Here is a 14539-nt window from a genome sequence, read left to right on the forward strand (position 1 = left end):
CTGTGCAACTTCCACAAGGCCTTTATTAGAAAGACTCAGCTTCACACAAAGGGGCTAAAAATACACTTGGAACCAGAGGAAGGTGTGCAACCTGTCTTTAGTATGAAACCTTCATATAGAAACTTTCCTGTTTTTATGGGTCACCACTCAGCATTTCATTGATCTCTGATGGTCTTTCTTACCTTTTCCTTTCTGTCTCCTTTCTCCCTCTCTATTAACTTGGATCCCCCCCATTAATTCTTTGTGTCCAAGGTCAAGGAGACCCGATGATAGATCGTTGACTGGGAATTACAGACCTGTGCTGTACATTAGAGTAGCCTCTAGCCACATATGACTATTGAACACTTAAAATGTGACTAGTGTGGCTGAGGAAATGAATTTTTAATTTAATTTTAGATCATTTAAATTTAAAAATTGAAGCTATTAAACAACACTAAACACAATTTTATTGTTTTCATAGGACTACATTTTACTGGGAGCTTTGAAAATTTAGCATTGAATTGAGATGTGCTAAAAGTATAAAATACTACAGTTGGAAGACATTTTAAAAAAAGGATGTGATATGGGGTGCCTGTGTGGCACCGTCGTTAAGCGTCTGTCTTTGGCTCAGGGCATGATCCCAGCATTCTGGGATCGAGCCCCGCATCAGGCTCCTCCACTAGGAGCCTGCTTCTTCCTCTCCCACTCTCCCTGCCTGTGTTCCCTCTCTTGCTGGCTGTCTCTCTCTCTCAAATAAATAAATAAATAAATAAATAAAATCTTTTAAAAAAAAGGATGCGATATAAATGGTCTCAATTTTTATATTGACTAAATGTTGAAATAATAATATTTTGGATAACTAGTCTATTTTTAAAATTTTGGATACTTCGTCTAAATAAAGTATATTATTAAAATGAAAGTTCCCTGCTCCTTTTTACTTTTTAAAGATTTTATTTATTTATTTGAGAGAGAGCGCGAGAGCGTGCAGGGGGAGGGGTAGAGGGAGAGAAAGAGCATCTTCAGGAGACTTCACACTGAGCACAGAGCCCAACGCAGGGCTAGATCCCATGACCCCGAGATCATGATCTGAGCTGAAATCAAGAGGCAGACACTGCACCCAGTCTCCACTCCTTTTTACTTTTTGAATGTGGCTATTAGAAAATGTATATATGTGACTCTACTTCTAATAAACAGCACTTTTTAGATTCTCACATTCTTCAGGAGAGAGCACCTACTGAATACAGCAGTCTCTGCTTACCTGTGGTTTTGCTTTCCACAGCCAACCAGTCCTGGAGCAGATGGTCCTTCTGACTTCTGGTCAGAAGATCCATAGTAACCTTAGTGTCCCTCCCAACGCCTGCATCAGCGACCTCACTTTGTCTCATCACATTTTTCATCATTTTGTCATCTCACATCATCACGGAAAGGTGAATATGGTACAGTAAGACATTTTGAGAAAGAGAAAGCCCACATTTATATAACTTTTATTACAGTATATTGTAGTAATTGTTTTATTTTATTATTATTGCTATAAATATCTTACTGTGTCTAATTTATAAATTAAGCTTTATCACAGGTATGCATATATTGGAAAAACATAGTATATATAGGGTTCAGTACTATCCGTGGCTTCAGGCATCCACTGGGGGTTTGGGAACATTTCCCCGTGCATAAGAGGGGACTACTGCACAGACAGTCTTCTCTCTTGGTTAAATAGGTCACTGTCCATATGACAAAGTCAATCCAAAAGACTGATCTCCCTCTCTAAGGTGAGGGGGAAAAAGGGTGGAGAACAAGACTTTCTCCTGAAGCCATCCCTGGCTTCAGGAGATCAGCTGTCTTCAGGTGGCTGAGCAATGAAGACAGCGGGCCAAGGCAGTTTGGATGGCCCGGTGGGGAGAGAAAGGAGAGCAAGGTATAGTCGGTAAGAGAATACTCCAGAGCATGGAATCTTTACAAGAGGGCTAGTTGGGTACTGATTTAAGAGAGAGGCCCTTAGACATGTGTCTTTGGGGTTCCTGGAGGTGTGAGTGTACTATAAAGGAGAAAGAGGAAACAGAGCAGAAGAAGGAAACATCCCAAAAGGAAGCTTTGGGATGGATGGCAGGCACACATTCTTTTGGAAGCATTGCCTTAAAATACATGGCATTGTGATATCCCTTCTGATGTCAGGTAATACTCGTCTTCCCGATTCTACTCCTGGTCTTCTGTGGAACTGGCTTGAAGTTCTTTCCATGGTTGCTGCAGCTGCCCCAGGGACCCTATTTGGTCCTTAATACCGACCTCAATGTCCTTCTGAAGAGACGAACCGTTTCTTTATAGTCTTCAGAATCCCAAAATGTGGAATTTCAGTGGTTCTTGATATCATTTAAACTCATTTATGTAACTTAAGATAGTTATCGTGTTCGATTGTGCCATTTCATGCATGGGAGACAGAGGGTGTGCTTGAGAGGTAAGGTGCCTCGCTCAAGATGAGCCGCTAGTTAGGATCAACAGAACGCACTAGAAACAGACCTGGGACCGTGTCTTCAAGCTCCTCAGTCCTAGTTGAGGTCTACCACAATCGTATCATTTACACCAGTTTTAACCCATGGGTCCACACTAATCGTAACTTGGAATTTCAGTTCTCTGCAGAGCCCAGGACATTCTGGACCGCCATAGAGACCACCTGCATATGCTGATGGTCTGGGAAAGATTATTGTTTCTTTAATCCAGTACATTTTGAATTTTAAATACGTTCTGGTCACAGACAAAGTATGCTTTGTAAGGTTTTTTAGGAGATAAAAATGACAGCCAAAAATTCTACCTGAATAAGCTTTGGGGTAAGAAAGAATTTTTAAAAAAAACATTATTTACCTTTCATTTTAGAGGTTTCCCGGCCTGACCGTCAGCAATGTTTCATGAGAATAGGAAGACGTTTGATTAATACTATCCAAAAATTACATGAATTAAAACTAAATGCTATTTAAAAATATTTTGGAATTAGCGTGCAAATAAACAGCTTGCCTTGGTATTTATAAATCAAGACAGAGCAGCTTCGGGAAGCTGACGTAATCAATCAAGCCAGTATATGAGAGAGATCATATCCATATGGAAAAGTGTTATAAATGGCACTGTTTCTATAGAGAATGCAGTATACAGTATCTAGAAATTGAATTCTATATTGTATCATTTCATCTATTTTTTCCAATGAGAATGGATAAATACACCAACTGTGTATTGGTATGCTTTTTTATCCATTACCATAGTAAAGGAAATCAGTGGGCTCTGTTAGGATGGACTATATCATCTGTGAATTCATGTATGCTATCTTATAAGGAGTTGTTTGTATATGACATCTTATGGACATAAGATTGAAAATGTATACTTTCTCAGCAAAGAAAAAAAACAGCTTTAAATCCTAGTGTCCCACACTTCAAATTTCTGGCTGATGTGTAAGCCTTTTAAAGCCGATGCTCTTATGAAACAATTCAAAATTTCTATGGCTCTGTATGTTTAGATAATAGTAATTTAGTTTAGATAATATTAATTCTTTAACTGGCTACCCTGTGGCATTGTGCAAGCAAGGCTTCATTTTCTCCGTCTGCATTTTTTCTCATCTAGCTTTTTCAGAAATGTTATTCCTATTTCTGTCACACGGTCGCCTTTCAGTCTGTCTTGCAAGAATGTAACATCAGCAGCCAAATGAACCTAGGAAAGGGGAAAAAAAAGCCTGCGTCATTTTGGTTTAAAAAAAAATATCCCTAAATTTTTCTCTGTTTTCAGCTTTATTTACCCTATAAGGGGCTGACTTTCCTTATGGAATGATAAAAAGGAGCTTGCTCTGGGGATGAAGGGCTCTTTACTGCATGTCCTCCAGAGATGGTCTGGCAGTGTGTCAGCTCTGCGGTGTGAGTCTGCAAAGAGAAGGATGGTCCAGGCCACAGCCAGCCCGGATGATTCTGGGGCAAGCCCAGAGATAATGGCCCACTCTTGCTCACAGTGCACAGCTGAACTATGGGTCCATCTCAAGAAGAACACAAACTCCCAACTCAAAGATAGCCTTGACCCGATGTACCTTGTCAAGCAGAACTTCCAAGGATAAATGGATTCTTAAGCGATTTCTTTCCAACTGACTTGCATTCAGTCATTCTGTCATCAGCTAAATAACATAATCACTTGTCCTAACAACACTGAGCAATCACTTATGGCTTTGAGAGCTTTGAAAAAGGATCAACTAAATAAATTATAAATATAAAATTAAAGATCGGAATTACAGACATGAATATTTGATATCCAGCCCTTTTTTTCCACTGTAAAGCATTTCCCACTTCCCATACATTGAAGTAATCCCCCAGGTTTACTTCTCTATTTATTAAAATGTATTCACATAAGAACAGCACATTGCTGACCTACGACCCTCAACAGAGTGTCCATTCAGCTATTTTAAGTCATTGGGATAAATAAGATAACTAAGCAAAATTACTGGGTTGTAAAAGCAAATAATAAGTCAAAAAGCCTGGGTCTAGTAGGTAATTGAAATATAGAAGCTATATTCACCCTCATTTCCCCTCTAGGAGATCTTTTTTGTCTTTGTCAAAATTTAACAGAAGTTCAAGTAAATTAAGCAAGGAGGCTACGTGGAAGCTATTTGGATATTTGAGGCCACAGGAGGTCTGATACCTGTTTGTCCTATAGCACTAGAATCAACTGTTACCCATGAAAGCTGGCAAACTCTTTATCCTATTTTCGCCTGTGTTTTATGTTTCATCCCTTTTGCTTGTAAGCTCCCAGAACATTTCCTTTCCCCTTTGGTGATTTCTGGATTATAGGACAAACCTAAAAAGTTGGTAAGATAGAAGCATGGAAGATCTGTGTGAATAATACATTATTTTGATTGTTTTACTCTTTTGGATTACCTGTTATTATATCCTTCCTCTAATTATCACCATAATTGAAAATTACATGAATGGCTCGTTATTACATAGGTCAACACATATCTCATCTTTGGCTACTCTCTGGTCCCACCACTCTTAATAGCTGAGCTTCTGGAAAAATGAGACTTTGTGGACTATTACCTCTTTCTAAGCTGAGCCCCCAAGGGGCTCGAGAGTCTTTGCCAGATTATCTTCTTCTTCCTCCACTTTCCCAAACCAGCTTTTCCTAAGGTCCTTCCTGACTTTTCGGTCCCTACGTGTTTTGGCTATTTTCCAGGTCTTGTTTCACTTAGCCTCTCTGCTGTCCTTGATCTTGTGAATCACTTCCTCTTCTTGAAATACTCTCTTCCTTTGTTTCTGGCTCCATTCTGTCCCAGTATTTTCCCCACCTCTGGTTCCTCCTTCTTGGTATCCTTTGCAGCCTTTGTATTCTCTCTTCAACGTACCCATCACGTGGTATTGCTTTCTAGAATTCCACCTGTGACTCCTTTTCCTTCTTCTTCTACACACCCCCACACATCTTTTGACATTTCCAATGCCTTTTCGGTCCACATCTCTCTGTGGCTTTCAGACATGTACAACAACTGCTCATTGGATATCATCACTTGCCTGTGTGTTAGGCACCTCGACGCCAGAACCTCCCAAGCTGAACTCCCCCCTTTGTCTCTCCTAACCCCCACCGTACCCCTCCTTGGTTTGAACTCTCTTGGTTAACAGTACAACCATCCTTACAGGTTGTTCAGAACCCTGAAAAATTCCTCTTTTGCCCCATCTTATTTCTTTCAGGCAACTGATAGCCTAGTCTCAGTCTAATTGATTACTAATCTGCCTTCTTAGTGTTGTTCAAATTGGTCTTCTCCCCACCACTCCTCTTGTCAGGGCTTTATTCTGGTTTTTCTTGAGGTTACCATCACAGCTTCCCAACTGCCCTCTTCTTCCCTCCAGTATCATACCCTCCTGTACACTTTCACTTTGATGACAAAGGAATGAAATTCCTAAACCACAAATTTCAAAATATCATTCCCTTTTTTATCAACCTATAATGGGTCTCTGCTGCTTTCATTTCAAAAGTCTAAATTCCCAAGCTCTGATCATATAAATGTCTCCCACCACTTTTTAAAAATCAGGCCACTGTAAAGTGAAGCATCCTTTTTCATGACAATATCTCTCTCAAGCTACATGTCACCCATACCGAACTAATTCAAGTTCCTTGTTCCTTGAATGAAACATTATTTTTGTGCGTTTGGACATGCTGCCCCTTTCACCGGGAATATTATTTTCCCCTGCTCCCCTCCCCCTAAGGCCCTCCTTCCCCTAACTCCTATTTATCCTTCACATGCCAGCCCAGAGTTTCTCTAGGAATTCATCCCTGCCCCACCACCCAGCCCAACCCAGCTCCTCCCATAGCCATTGTCCACGCTTCTTTACACATCTGTCTTCTCTGCTGAACAGAAACTCTTAAAGGGCAGTGACTATGTCTTGCTTATCTTGTATGCTCAGTGCCTTTTAACAGATGTTGATCACTGCCTTTCTTAAGTCAATGAATAATTCAAGTGTGGAAGTCAACCTCCAAAGCAGACTGCAATGATCTCGGCCACCTGTTACTCACACCCGCAGGTAGTGCCCTCCCACACGGTACCAGGGTTGGCAGCACCTGTTGTGACTGGATCTTGGTGAAGCCTCTAGCCGACTGGCAGCCAGGCACCTAGGCCATGTGAGCAAGCGTGGAGGCGGATTCTGTAGCCTGTGTCAACTCCTCACCACTGCAGCCCTGACCAATGGCTAGACTGTGTGGGTACTAAGCTCGGAAAGACTCTTAGCCACAAGAGCTAAAGGCTCTTTAGCAAAACTCTTCCCAGATTTCTGATTCTTAGAAACTGTGTGAGATAATAAGCACTTGTTGTTTTAAGCAGTTGTATTTGGGGGGTCATTTGTTACACAGCACTAGCTAACAAATATACCTGGCAAAATGAAATACGTGCTTTACCATTTCCAGGGCACCTCTGATAATCCCACAGAGTAAATTGCAGTAGCACAGAGAGGATCGCCCGGCGGGGAGCTCTTCCACAAACTCCACCAGCGGATTCTTGTCTAGGATCAGGGAAAATTCAGTCCTGCTTGAATTGTTACAGGTCACACTTGGTGTAATCCCCAAGTACATCTTAAAGGCAACCTGATAAAGAGGGGAAAAAAAATTCTACTAAAACTTGGTCTAGAACAAATATCTGTTAGCAGAGCACCCAAATATTCTGTTCCAGACAGTGCAGCACAATGGTTAAGCATGTGTAGTTTGTAATCGGAAAGTCTGGGTTCATACTCAGCTTTGAAATATACTGACCCTATGACCTGCACAAGTCTTAAACCCTTTCATTTTTACGGAATATCCTAAGGGACTAGTTTTCTATGAAAACAAGATGCTTTATGAAAGAGTTAAGCATTATTTCTCAAAAAATCGTTTTCAAAAATAAATATCGTTCAGGAAGGTAAGAAATTAAAGTATTAGTCATCATTAGGTTTGAGGGTAGGGGCGGGCATGAGGTCAAAGTTAGAGATGGTAATTGAGAAGTTGCTATGATCGCCTGAGAAAGGAACGATGAGGACCCTTCTCATTTTGTCTTTCATTCAAAACTCAAATGCTCCCTAAACTTTTCCATCTAAATTTCAAATAGCCCAAATCCTAAAATTTGGCTCAAATCTCTGATGCTCGTCAGTTTTAGAGGATACAAAGTGAATCTTTCAGGTCTCAGGGCAAAGGAGCCGAAGTAGCAGCTCTTAAGCAGCAAGAGAAAAGCCATCATCTAACTCCCGGCTTGGAGACGTGATTTGGCTCCCGGTGCACTGGCTGAAACCTCGCTCTGCTCATGTTGATTCCTCTGGCTGGAAAATTCCTAGACTATTATTGCTATGCTTGGGAACCCAAGCCATGTGAAAATAATATAAAACAGAAGTGGTGCCCTTTGAATCCACCCCGATTCTCAGGGCTTTGGCCGGGGTTCCACGGCGCAAATCCACCAGTAGGAGGCATTATCTGAACATGGTTGGGAAATACTCATTCCTAGGGAATGACATTGTTTCCTTATCTGGCTGAATTCAGTCTGAGAAGGAGGACTGTTGTTTCTGATGAAGAAAGAGCTCCACCCTCGGTCACTGCCACAGCTGCTCTGACAATAAATAAGGGCAAAGCCTTTTCCCTTGGTCCAGCTACACCATGGATGCTTTTCAGGGGATTTTAAAATTCTTCCTCAACCAGAAAACTGTTATTGGCTATAGCTTCATGGCTCTGCTGACCGTGGGGAGTGAGCGTCTCTTTTCACTGGTGGCTTTTAAGTGTCCCTGCAGCACTGAGAATGTGGTCTACGGGCTGGTTTTCCTGTTTGCTCCTGCTTGGGTGTTACTGATCCTGGGATTCTTTCTGAACAGCAGGTCTTGGAGGCTCTTCACAGGCTGCTGTGTGAATCCCAGGAAAATCTTCCCCAAAGGCCACAGTTGCCGCTTTTTCTATGTCCTCGGCCAGATCACTCTGAGTTCATTGGTGGCTCCGATGATGTGGCTTTCTGTGGCTCTGCTCAATGGGACTTTTTATGAATGTGCCGTGAGCGGGACCAAAAGTTCAAGTCTCCTGGGACTGATTTGCAAAGGCAAGCCCCAAGAGTGCTGGGATGAACTTCACAAAGTCTCTTGTGGCAAAACCGGCATGACGCCCGCGGACAACGAAGAAGTGAAGCTGTCCCTTCAAGCCCAGTCTCAGGTAAGGAAGGACGAACTGGCCTTTTTCTCCCAGCAGGAGCTTGAAGGATTCCCTCGGGTACTCCGTTCAGGCCGAGCTGAGTCTGAATCCTGCTAGGACGTTTTGAAACTAAAGGAAAATTGGAACGCGATGCAGCATGAGGGCAATCTTGGGAAAAGCTTTTTAGAAGTTGGTGGCTCAGTAAAATTGCTGATTGGATTGTCTTTTCCACTTCCGAAAAGAAAATATCCTCTGGGTTATGCATATGTAAATACTTAAGTGCTTTCAAAACAATCTCTCTGGGTTGACTTGGTAAATAATGCATGACACTAACTCATAATTGAGTGTTAGTGGCAGAGCTGTAATTAGAAATTACTGCCTCCTTTCAATTATTTATTTTCAAACTGGTTTCTCAGAAAAAACACGTGCAGATAGCATTCATCTATTAAAATATAGCTGAACCAAATGAGCTCATGTTTTCCAAAGCGGCATGTAATATAATTAGTGTAGAGATTTCCTCAAATGATTTCTGGCAACTGTTATCTCTGTGTATAAAGATTGTGAAGATTGAGAAAAATTTCCTGTGTATAATGGGCGTTGGTAGTCTTTAAATAGCTGCTAGTGAAAAGGGACCGCATTCTCTAGGGAGGTTTTGTTCTCTGCTCTGCGCTTTCTACAGCCGAAGTTCGTACAGTACTTTAGAAGCTCAAGACTTGGGACATGGCTTTTTTTTAACAGAAGGAAACTGTAGCTTTACCTAATTGACACAGGGAAGTAGCTTGTCATCCTTCCAGGTACCTGAGCACAAATCCAGATGTTGAAGCCTTGCCCTGGCCTCAGGAAAAGAGCGAATTCCTCCTCGTGAGTGTGAGTCGTAGGGTTACATTCCCCAAACCAAAACAGTTAATAAGAGTAGATAAACAGATCCACGGTTTCTCAGGAATGTCATTTGTTTCAGAAGAAATGCACTGAAAGGGGTATAATTTTGCTTTTTCAACAAGTTCTTGCCTTTTCAACAACACATCAGGGCAGTCTGGTTTTAAAATCATCCTTCCCAAAGCTGGTCCGCAGCGGAGTCACACCGTCATTTACGTAAACTGATAAGCTTAAAAATGTCCCCAGACAAAATCTTTTGTTTAATGCATAAAGCACATCCTAGATAAAAACATGCCAGGATCTCAAATGCCTTCCTTCTTTTGTTGAAGGAAGGCATTGGTTACAAATGTTCTGATACAAGGAGTGATTGAGGATTTACGTCCTCAGGCACCAGACTGTATTCAGTTAGTGCCAGATCCAAACACTTCTCACTGTGTGAGCTTTTCTTCTCTAAACACAGGCATAAGGAAGTCATGCGTATCCTGTCATTGCTTAGCCTGCGCATACTACCTGTTTTCTTTTCAGCAGAATGAGAAGGACCTGGGGCTGATCTCTAGGGGAGGAGGCATGTGGGACGCGGACACAGGGAGCTCTATCAAGGCAGGTGCTGACCACAGTGGTTCAGCCCCGCAGAAGCAACAAACAGTCCAGATCAATAGTTGGGTATGTGGGTGGGGGTGGAAAAAGTGCCCCATCCATGGGTGGGGCAAAGAAACAGGAAATCCAGCTGGGCGGCTCTCTATTCTTAAGGAAGGCGAGTGGACTAGTGGACAGAGCTTGGTCTTAGAGTTGGCCAGCCTTGGGTTTGAATCCGGATTCTACCATTTACCAGCTCTGCGACCCAGAGCTCCTGGCATGGCCCCTCTGAGCTCTTGTTTCCTCACAGTTGAGGCTAATAACATCTCCCTTGGGAGGTTGCTGGGAGGTGTAGAGATGATGGACGTATAGGGGCATAAAGCTGCTGACACACAGTAAGGGCTCTAAATTGATGAGAAAACTGCCAGGGTTTGAGAGAGGGGAGTCATGCAGAATGGAAATATTGAGGGCCACGGTGGGGCCATCCACCATGTCTACTTAGAGTCTGGGTGCTATGAACTGGGGAAGAACAAGAAGTCTCAGTGCTCAGCCCTCAGGTGAGAGCAAGGTACGCTAAGATCACGCAATGTGGGAGGAGGTGTCTGTAGGTGATCGAATAGATCAAACAGTATAACTCAAGCAGAATTGGCTCAGATATTGAGGTGAGATGGCCTACTGGCCTTCAAGGGCCCGGTTGTGTGGAAAGAGGAAGGTAGAAGCTGAAGAGAAGAGGAAGATCTGAAGTAGCCAACCATAAGTGATTCAAGGTCACTATGAGGACTTTCACATGATAGAAGCTGTGCCTCATTCATAAATCATGCCAGAGAGACCCCGTGAGCGCAGTGATGCTTTTACGTAAACATCTGTATGTTTGAAAAATAGCGGCATGTGATACCAGCTAACACTTCCTGGATGCACATGTGTGCCTACATCCTCTTATTTGAATCCCCCAAACTCCCCTCTGAGGTGGGTAACCCCCATGTCACAATGGAGGAAATGGGGCACCCATAGGAAATGAGAACACCCATAGGGAGGGGAAGGCTGAGATTTAAACCCACCTAGTGCCAATCCAGAGCTGGCATTCATGTGGAGTCCGGGGCCCTCACGACACGCCACAGGCTGAGCCAGGCTGCGGGACCTCCCGGTTTAAAGCATCGGAGCATGTTTGCAGTTCTGTCATGGTCTGAATGGGTTCATTTGCAGATTATTGCTTCTATTTTCAAATAGGCCCATTTGCTGAGAAATACTGAGTCATTAAATGAAAATGTCAAGAGACACTGTGAAAGGGCTCTGTTAGTTGTCCAAATAGGAGATTAATTCCAATTGTGACATATATAATTAAGAACAACAAGAAAGTTTAGAAGGTCAGTTGAGCTATTTAGAGTTTTGCTTTTAAAGTTCAGGAAAAAATGCCAGTTTGTACTCAAAAAGGAATTTTTTTTCCAGTTACCAAAATTCAAAACCAATAATCCTGAAGGTTTAGAATGATTCTAATTTTTTTTTCTTGGCTTTTAGGCATCCTTTCAATTCTTCTAGCTTCAGTTTCCCCATTGTATTTCGTCTCTCTCACCTTATCATGGATGATGAATAATGAGATTTCTCTCAGAGAGGATCTGTGGTTCTCCGCAAACAACTTAACGTGGAAAAATCAGTCACTAGCCATGAATATGCATTTATCAATGCCTGAAAACTGGCTGAGGAAATGTTCATCTGCTCCAATGATCACACTCACTCATGCATGGAATTCTTTCCTTTAATAACTGATACTAGCTGAGGGCTTGGTTTAGCTGATTCTCGGATAATTTATATTTTTGCCCTTTTCCATTTGTCTGCCCTCTGGTTATTTCTTTGCCTACCTGCAATGGTGGGTGGGATGGATGATAAGGATTAAACCCCCACCTTACTTTGACTGTTACAAAAGTATTGTTAAAAAATTAACGTGAAAGATATCCACTAAGCCACGGCAATGACTGTGGTATTAATTCAGCCATACGGTTCCCTGTAACACCACCTCCCCTCCCTGGGAAGTGGCTTTGCTTTTGCACATCCTCAATATTTCTTTCTTTCTAAGATTCTAGGATGGTGCCTGATTTGTTCAGCATCTTTCTTCTCTCTGCTCACCACTTGTTACGCTCGCTGCCGATCTAAAGTTAGCTACCTTCAGCTGAACTTTTGGAAGACGTATGCGCAGAAGGAGAAGGAGCAGTTGGAAAACACATTCCTGGAGTATGCCAACAAGCTGAGTGAGAGAAACCTGAAATGCTTTTTTGAAAACAAGCGGCCAGATGTCTTCCCCATGCCCACCTTTGCAGCCTGGGAAGCGGCTTCAGAGCTGCATTCTTTCCAGCAAAGCCAGCAACATTACAGCACCCTACACAGGGTGGTGGAGGATGGTCTGGAACTTAGCCCCGAGGATGATGAGACCACAATGGTGCTTGTGGGTACTGCCCACAGTGCGTAGTGCTTCCACTCCCACTGACTCGTGGCGTTCAGGGCTACACACGTTCTTACATTTTCGGTTGCATCAGTAGCAACCGGTGTATCTCTGTGTGTTCTCACAGTATTTTCTTGAAGACAAGAACCCAAAGGGAAGGAGCTTTGCGGCTCCCAAGGGCAGGCAGTGTCAGGATGTGCTCCAACTGGTGCTGCATGAGTGGTCAAGGATGGAGAGAAAGGTGCTTTTCCGTGGATGGGGGTTGGGGTTCAGTGGCTTCAAGTTCTTTTCTTTTTTTTTTTTTTTTAATATAAATTGTATTTATTCATTTGAGAGAAAGAGTACACACAGGCGGGGGGGGGGTGGAGAGGGACGGGCAAAGGGAGAGACGGATGAAGCAGACTCCCTGCTGAGCGGGGAGCCCGACGATGATGCGGGGCTCAATCCCAGGACTCCAGGATCATGACCTGAGCCAAAGGCAGACGCTTAATGGACTGAGCCACTGGTGCCCCAGTGGCTTCAAGTTCTAAGATTTTATGGTTTGACAGCAAGATTCATGCCAGAAGTTCGGCCATTCTGTGTAAATATTGGTCATGGCATGTGGGGGCAGAAGTGGTGACTTGTGAGTAAGCGAGACACTCTTAACAGACGGCTGTAGACAGCGGGATCTGCGGTGTAGTCAGAGGAAATCCTTGTCCTGCAAATCTATTCTACTGCTTTTCAAGTACGTATGAAATTCTACCATTTGGAATTCATTTCCTAGGAATCTGAAGACAGCAATTCTCAAGAAAAACACATTGAAAGGATATGATGCCTGAAATTTAGAGCTTTTCACATGTTTCTACTGTGCACTGAAAGTATGTCCTTACAGGCAGGGCTGTATTATGGCTTTTGGGAGCCGTAAGCACTTCTGCCTTCATGGACCCCTTTCTGCATTAACAAATACACACACACACACACACACACACACATTTGTGATTGTGTTACTATAAAGACAAATATATTAATATTATATATTAAAACTTTTTTTCAACCCAAAAGTTCATTTATTTTCTTCTGATTTTAAAAGAAATTAAAAACACTTCCACAGCCCTTGGCATAGTACCCACTGCGCTGAATGGGTAAGTTAGTCCTGACTAGGGTTTTGGGGAAACTGTCAAAGCAGTGCTAGTGTAAAACTGTTTTGCAGTTTTATGTTTATCAGAAATAATGCAAATTTTGGGGCGCCTGGGTGGCACAGCGGTTAAGCGTCTGACTTTGGCTCAGGGCGTGATCCCGGCGTTATGGGATCGAGCCCCACATCAGGCTCCTCCGCTATGAGCCTGTCTTCCTCTCCCACTTCCCCTTGCTTGTGTTCCCTCTCTCGCTGGCTGTCTCTATCTCTGTCGAATAAATAAATAAAATCTTTAAAAAAAAAGAAATAATGCAAATTTTGCATTCTACTATGTAATATACCCATGTTAAGTTAAATATATATATACACATATATGTATAGTTTAAATATATACATATTTACTAACATATATGTTAGTTGAAATATATACATACACATATTATATATTATATATAATGTACATAAATATATACAATCTATGTATATATTTATGTACATTATGTACATTTATGTATATACAATATATACACAATGTGTATATACTATATATAATATGCATATGTACATATTTAAGTTCCCCCTAAATCCCTAGTGGCGTTGTTGTGTAAGGAAGAGGCACTACATTTTATGGTATGGCTCACACCTTGTATCACTAAGAGTCCTGGCCCCCTAGCTGGAGAAGCTGGGGAATGAACCCTTTATGACCATGGAACATTATCCCCAATTGCAGAAAGGACCCTAAAGGTGTTAAGACCCGAAACATATACTTGGGAATTTAGAGCAGGCTCACGTATGTGTGTGTGCTTAGGTGGGAGAGTAGAAAGTGGAGGATATAAAGTTGCAATATATTTGCAATATATTTGATACATTACTTGGATTTTAAACATGGTGTATGATTAATATTTAACAACTGACTC

General features: G+C 42.2%; 2 protein-coding genes across 2 annotated transcripts in view; one reads left to right on the top strand and one right to left on the bottom strand.

The window, feature by feature from the left end:
- Nucleotides 1–3549: 3549 nt before the first annotated feature.
- The window catches only part of TRAPPC3L (trafficking protein particle complex 3 like), a 34876-nt gene continuing 23886 nt past the window's right edge, over nucleotides 3550–14539 (bottom strand). The window contains exons 4-5 of the mRNA XM_002924092.1: nucleotides 6883–7068; nucleotides 3550–3669 (exon numbers count right to left, since the gene is read on the bottom strand). Coding sequence (XP_002924138.1) covers nucleotides 3550–3669; nucleotides 6883–7068 — 306 coding nt within the window. The remainder of the gene's footprint in view (nucleotides 3670–6882; nucleotides 7069–14539) is intronic.
- On the top strand, nucleotides 8061–13477 carry CALHM5 (calcium homeostasis modulator family member 5). The gene is made up of 2 exons (XM_011230888.3): nucleotides 8061–8643; nucleotides 12146–13477. Exons 1-2 carry the CDS (start codon nucleotides 8104–8106, stop codon nucleotides 12533–12535), a joined length of 930 nt encoding a protein of 309 aa, XP_011229190.1. The 5' UTR covers nucleotides 8061–8103; the 3' UTR covers nucleotides 12536–13477.

The sequence above is a fragment of the Ailuropoda melanoleuca genome, chromosome 10, assembly GCF_002007445.2.
Source record: "Ailuropoda melanoleuca isolate Jingjing chromosome 10, ASM200744v2, whole genome shotgun sequence".
Taxonomy (NCBI): domain Eukaryota; kingdom Metazoa; phylum Chordata; class Mammalia; order Carnivora; family Ursidae; genus Ailuropoda; species Ailuropoda melanoleuca.

Bases quoted from the DNA above. Each gene is read 5' to 3' on its own strand.
- CALHM5 (XM_011230888.3), top strand. From the start codon at position 8,104: ATGGATGCTTTTCAGGGGATTTTAAAATTCTTCCTCAACCAGAAAACT. The intron at 8,644-12,145 runs GTAAGGAAGGAC...TTTCTTTCTAAG, and splicing joins CCCTTCAAGCCCAGTCTCAG to ATTCTAGGATGGTGCCTGAT.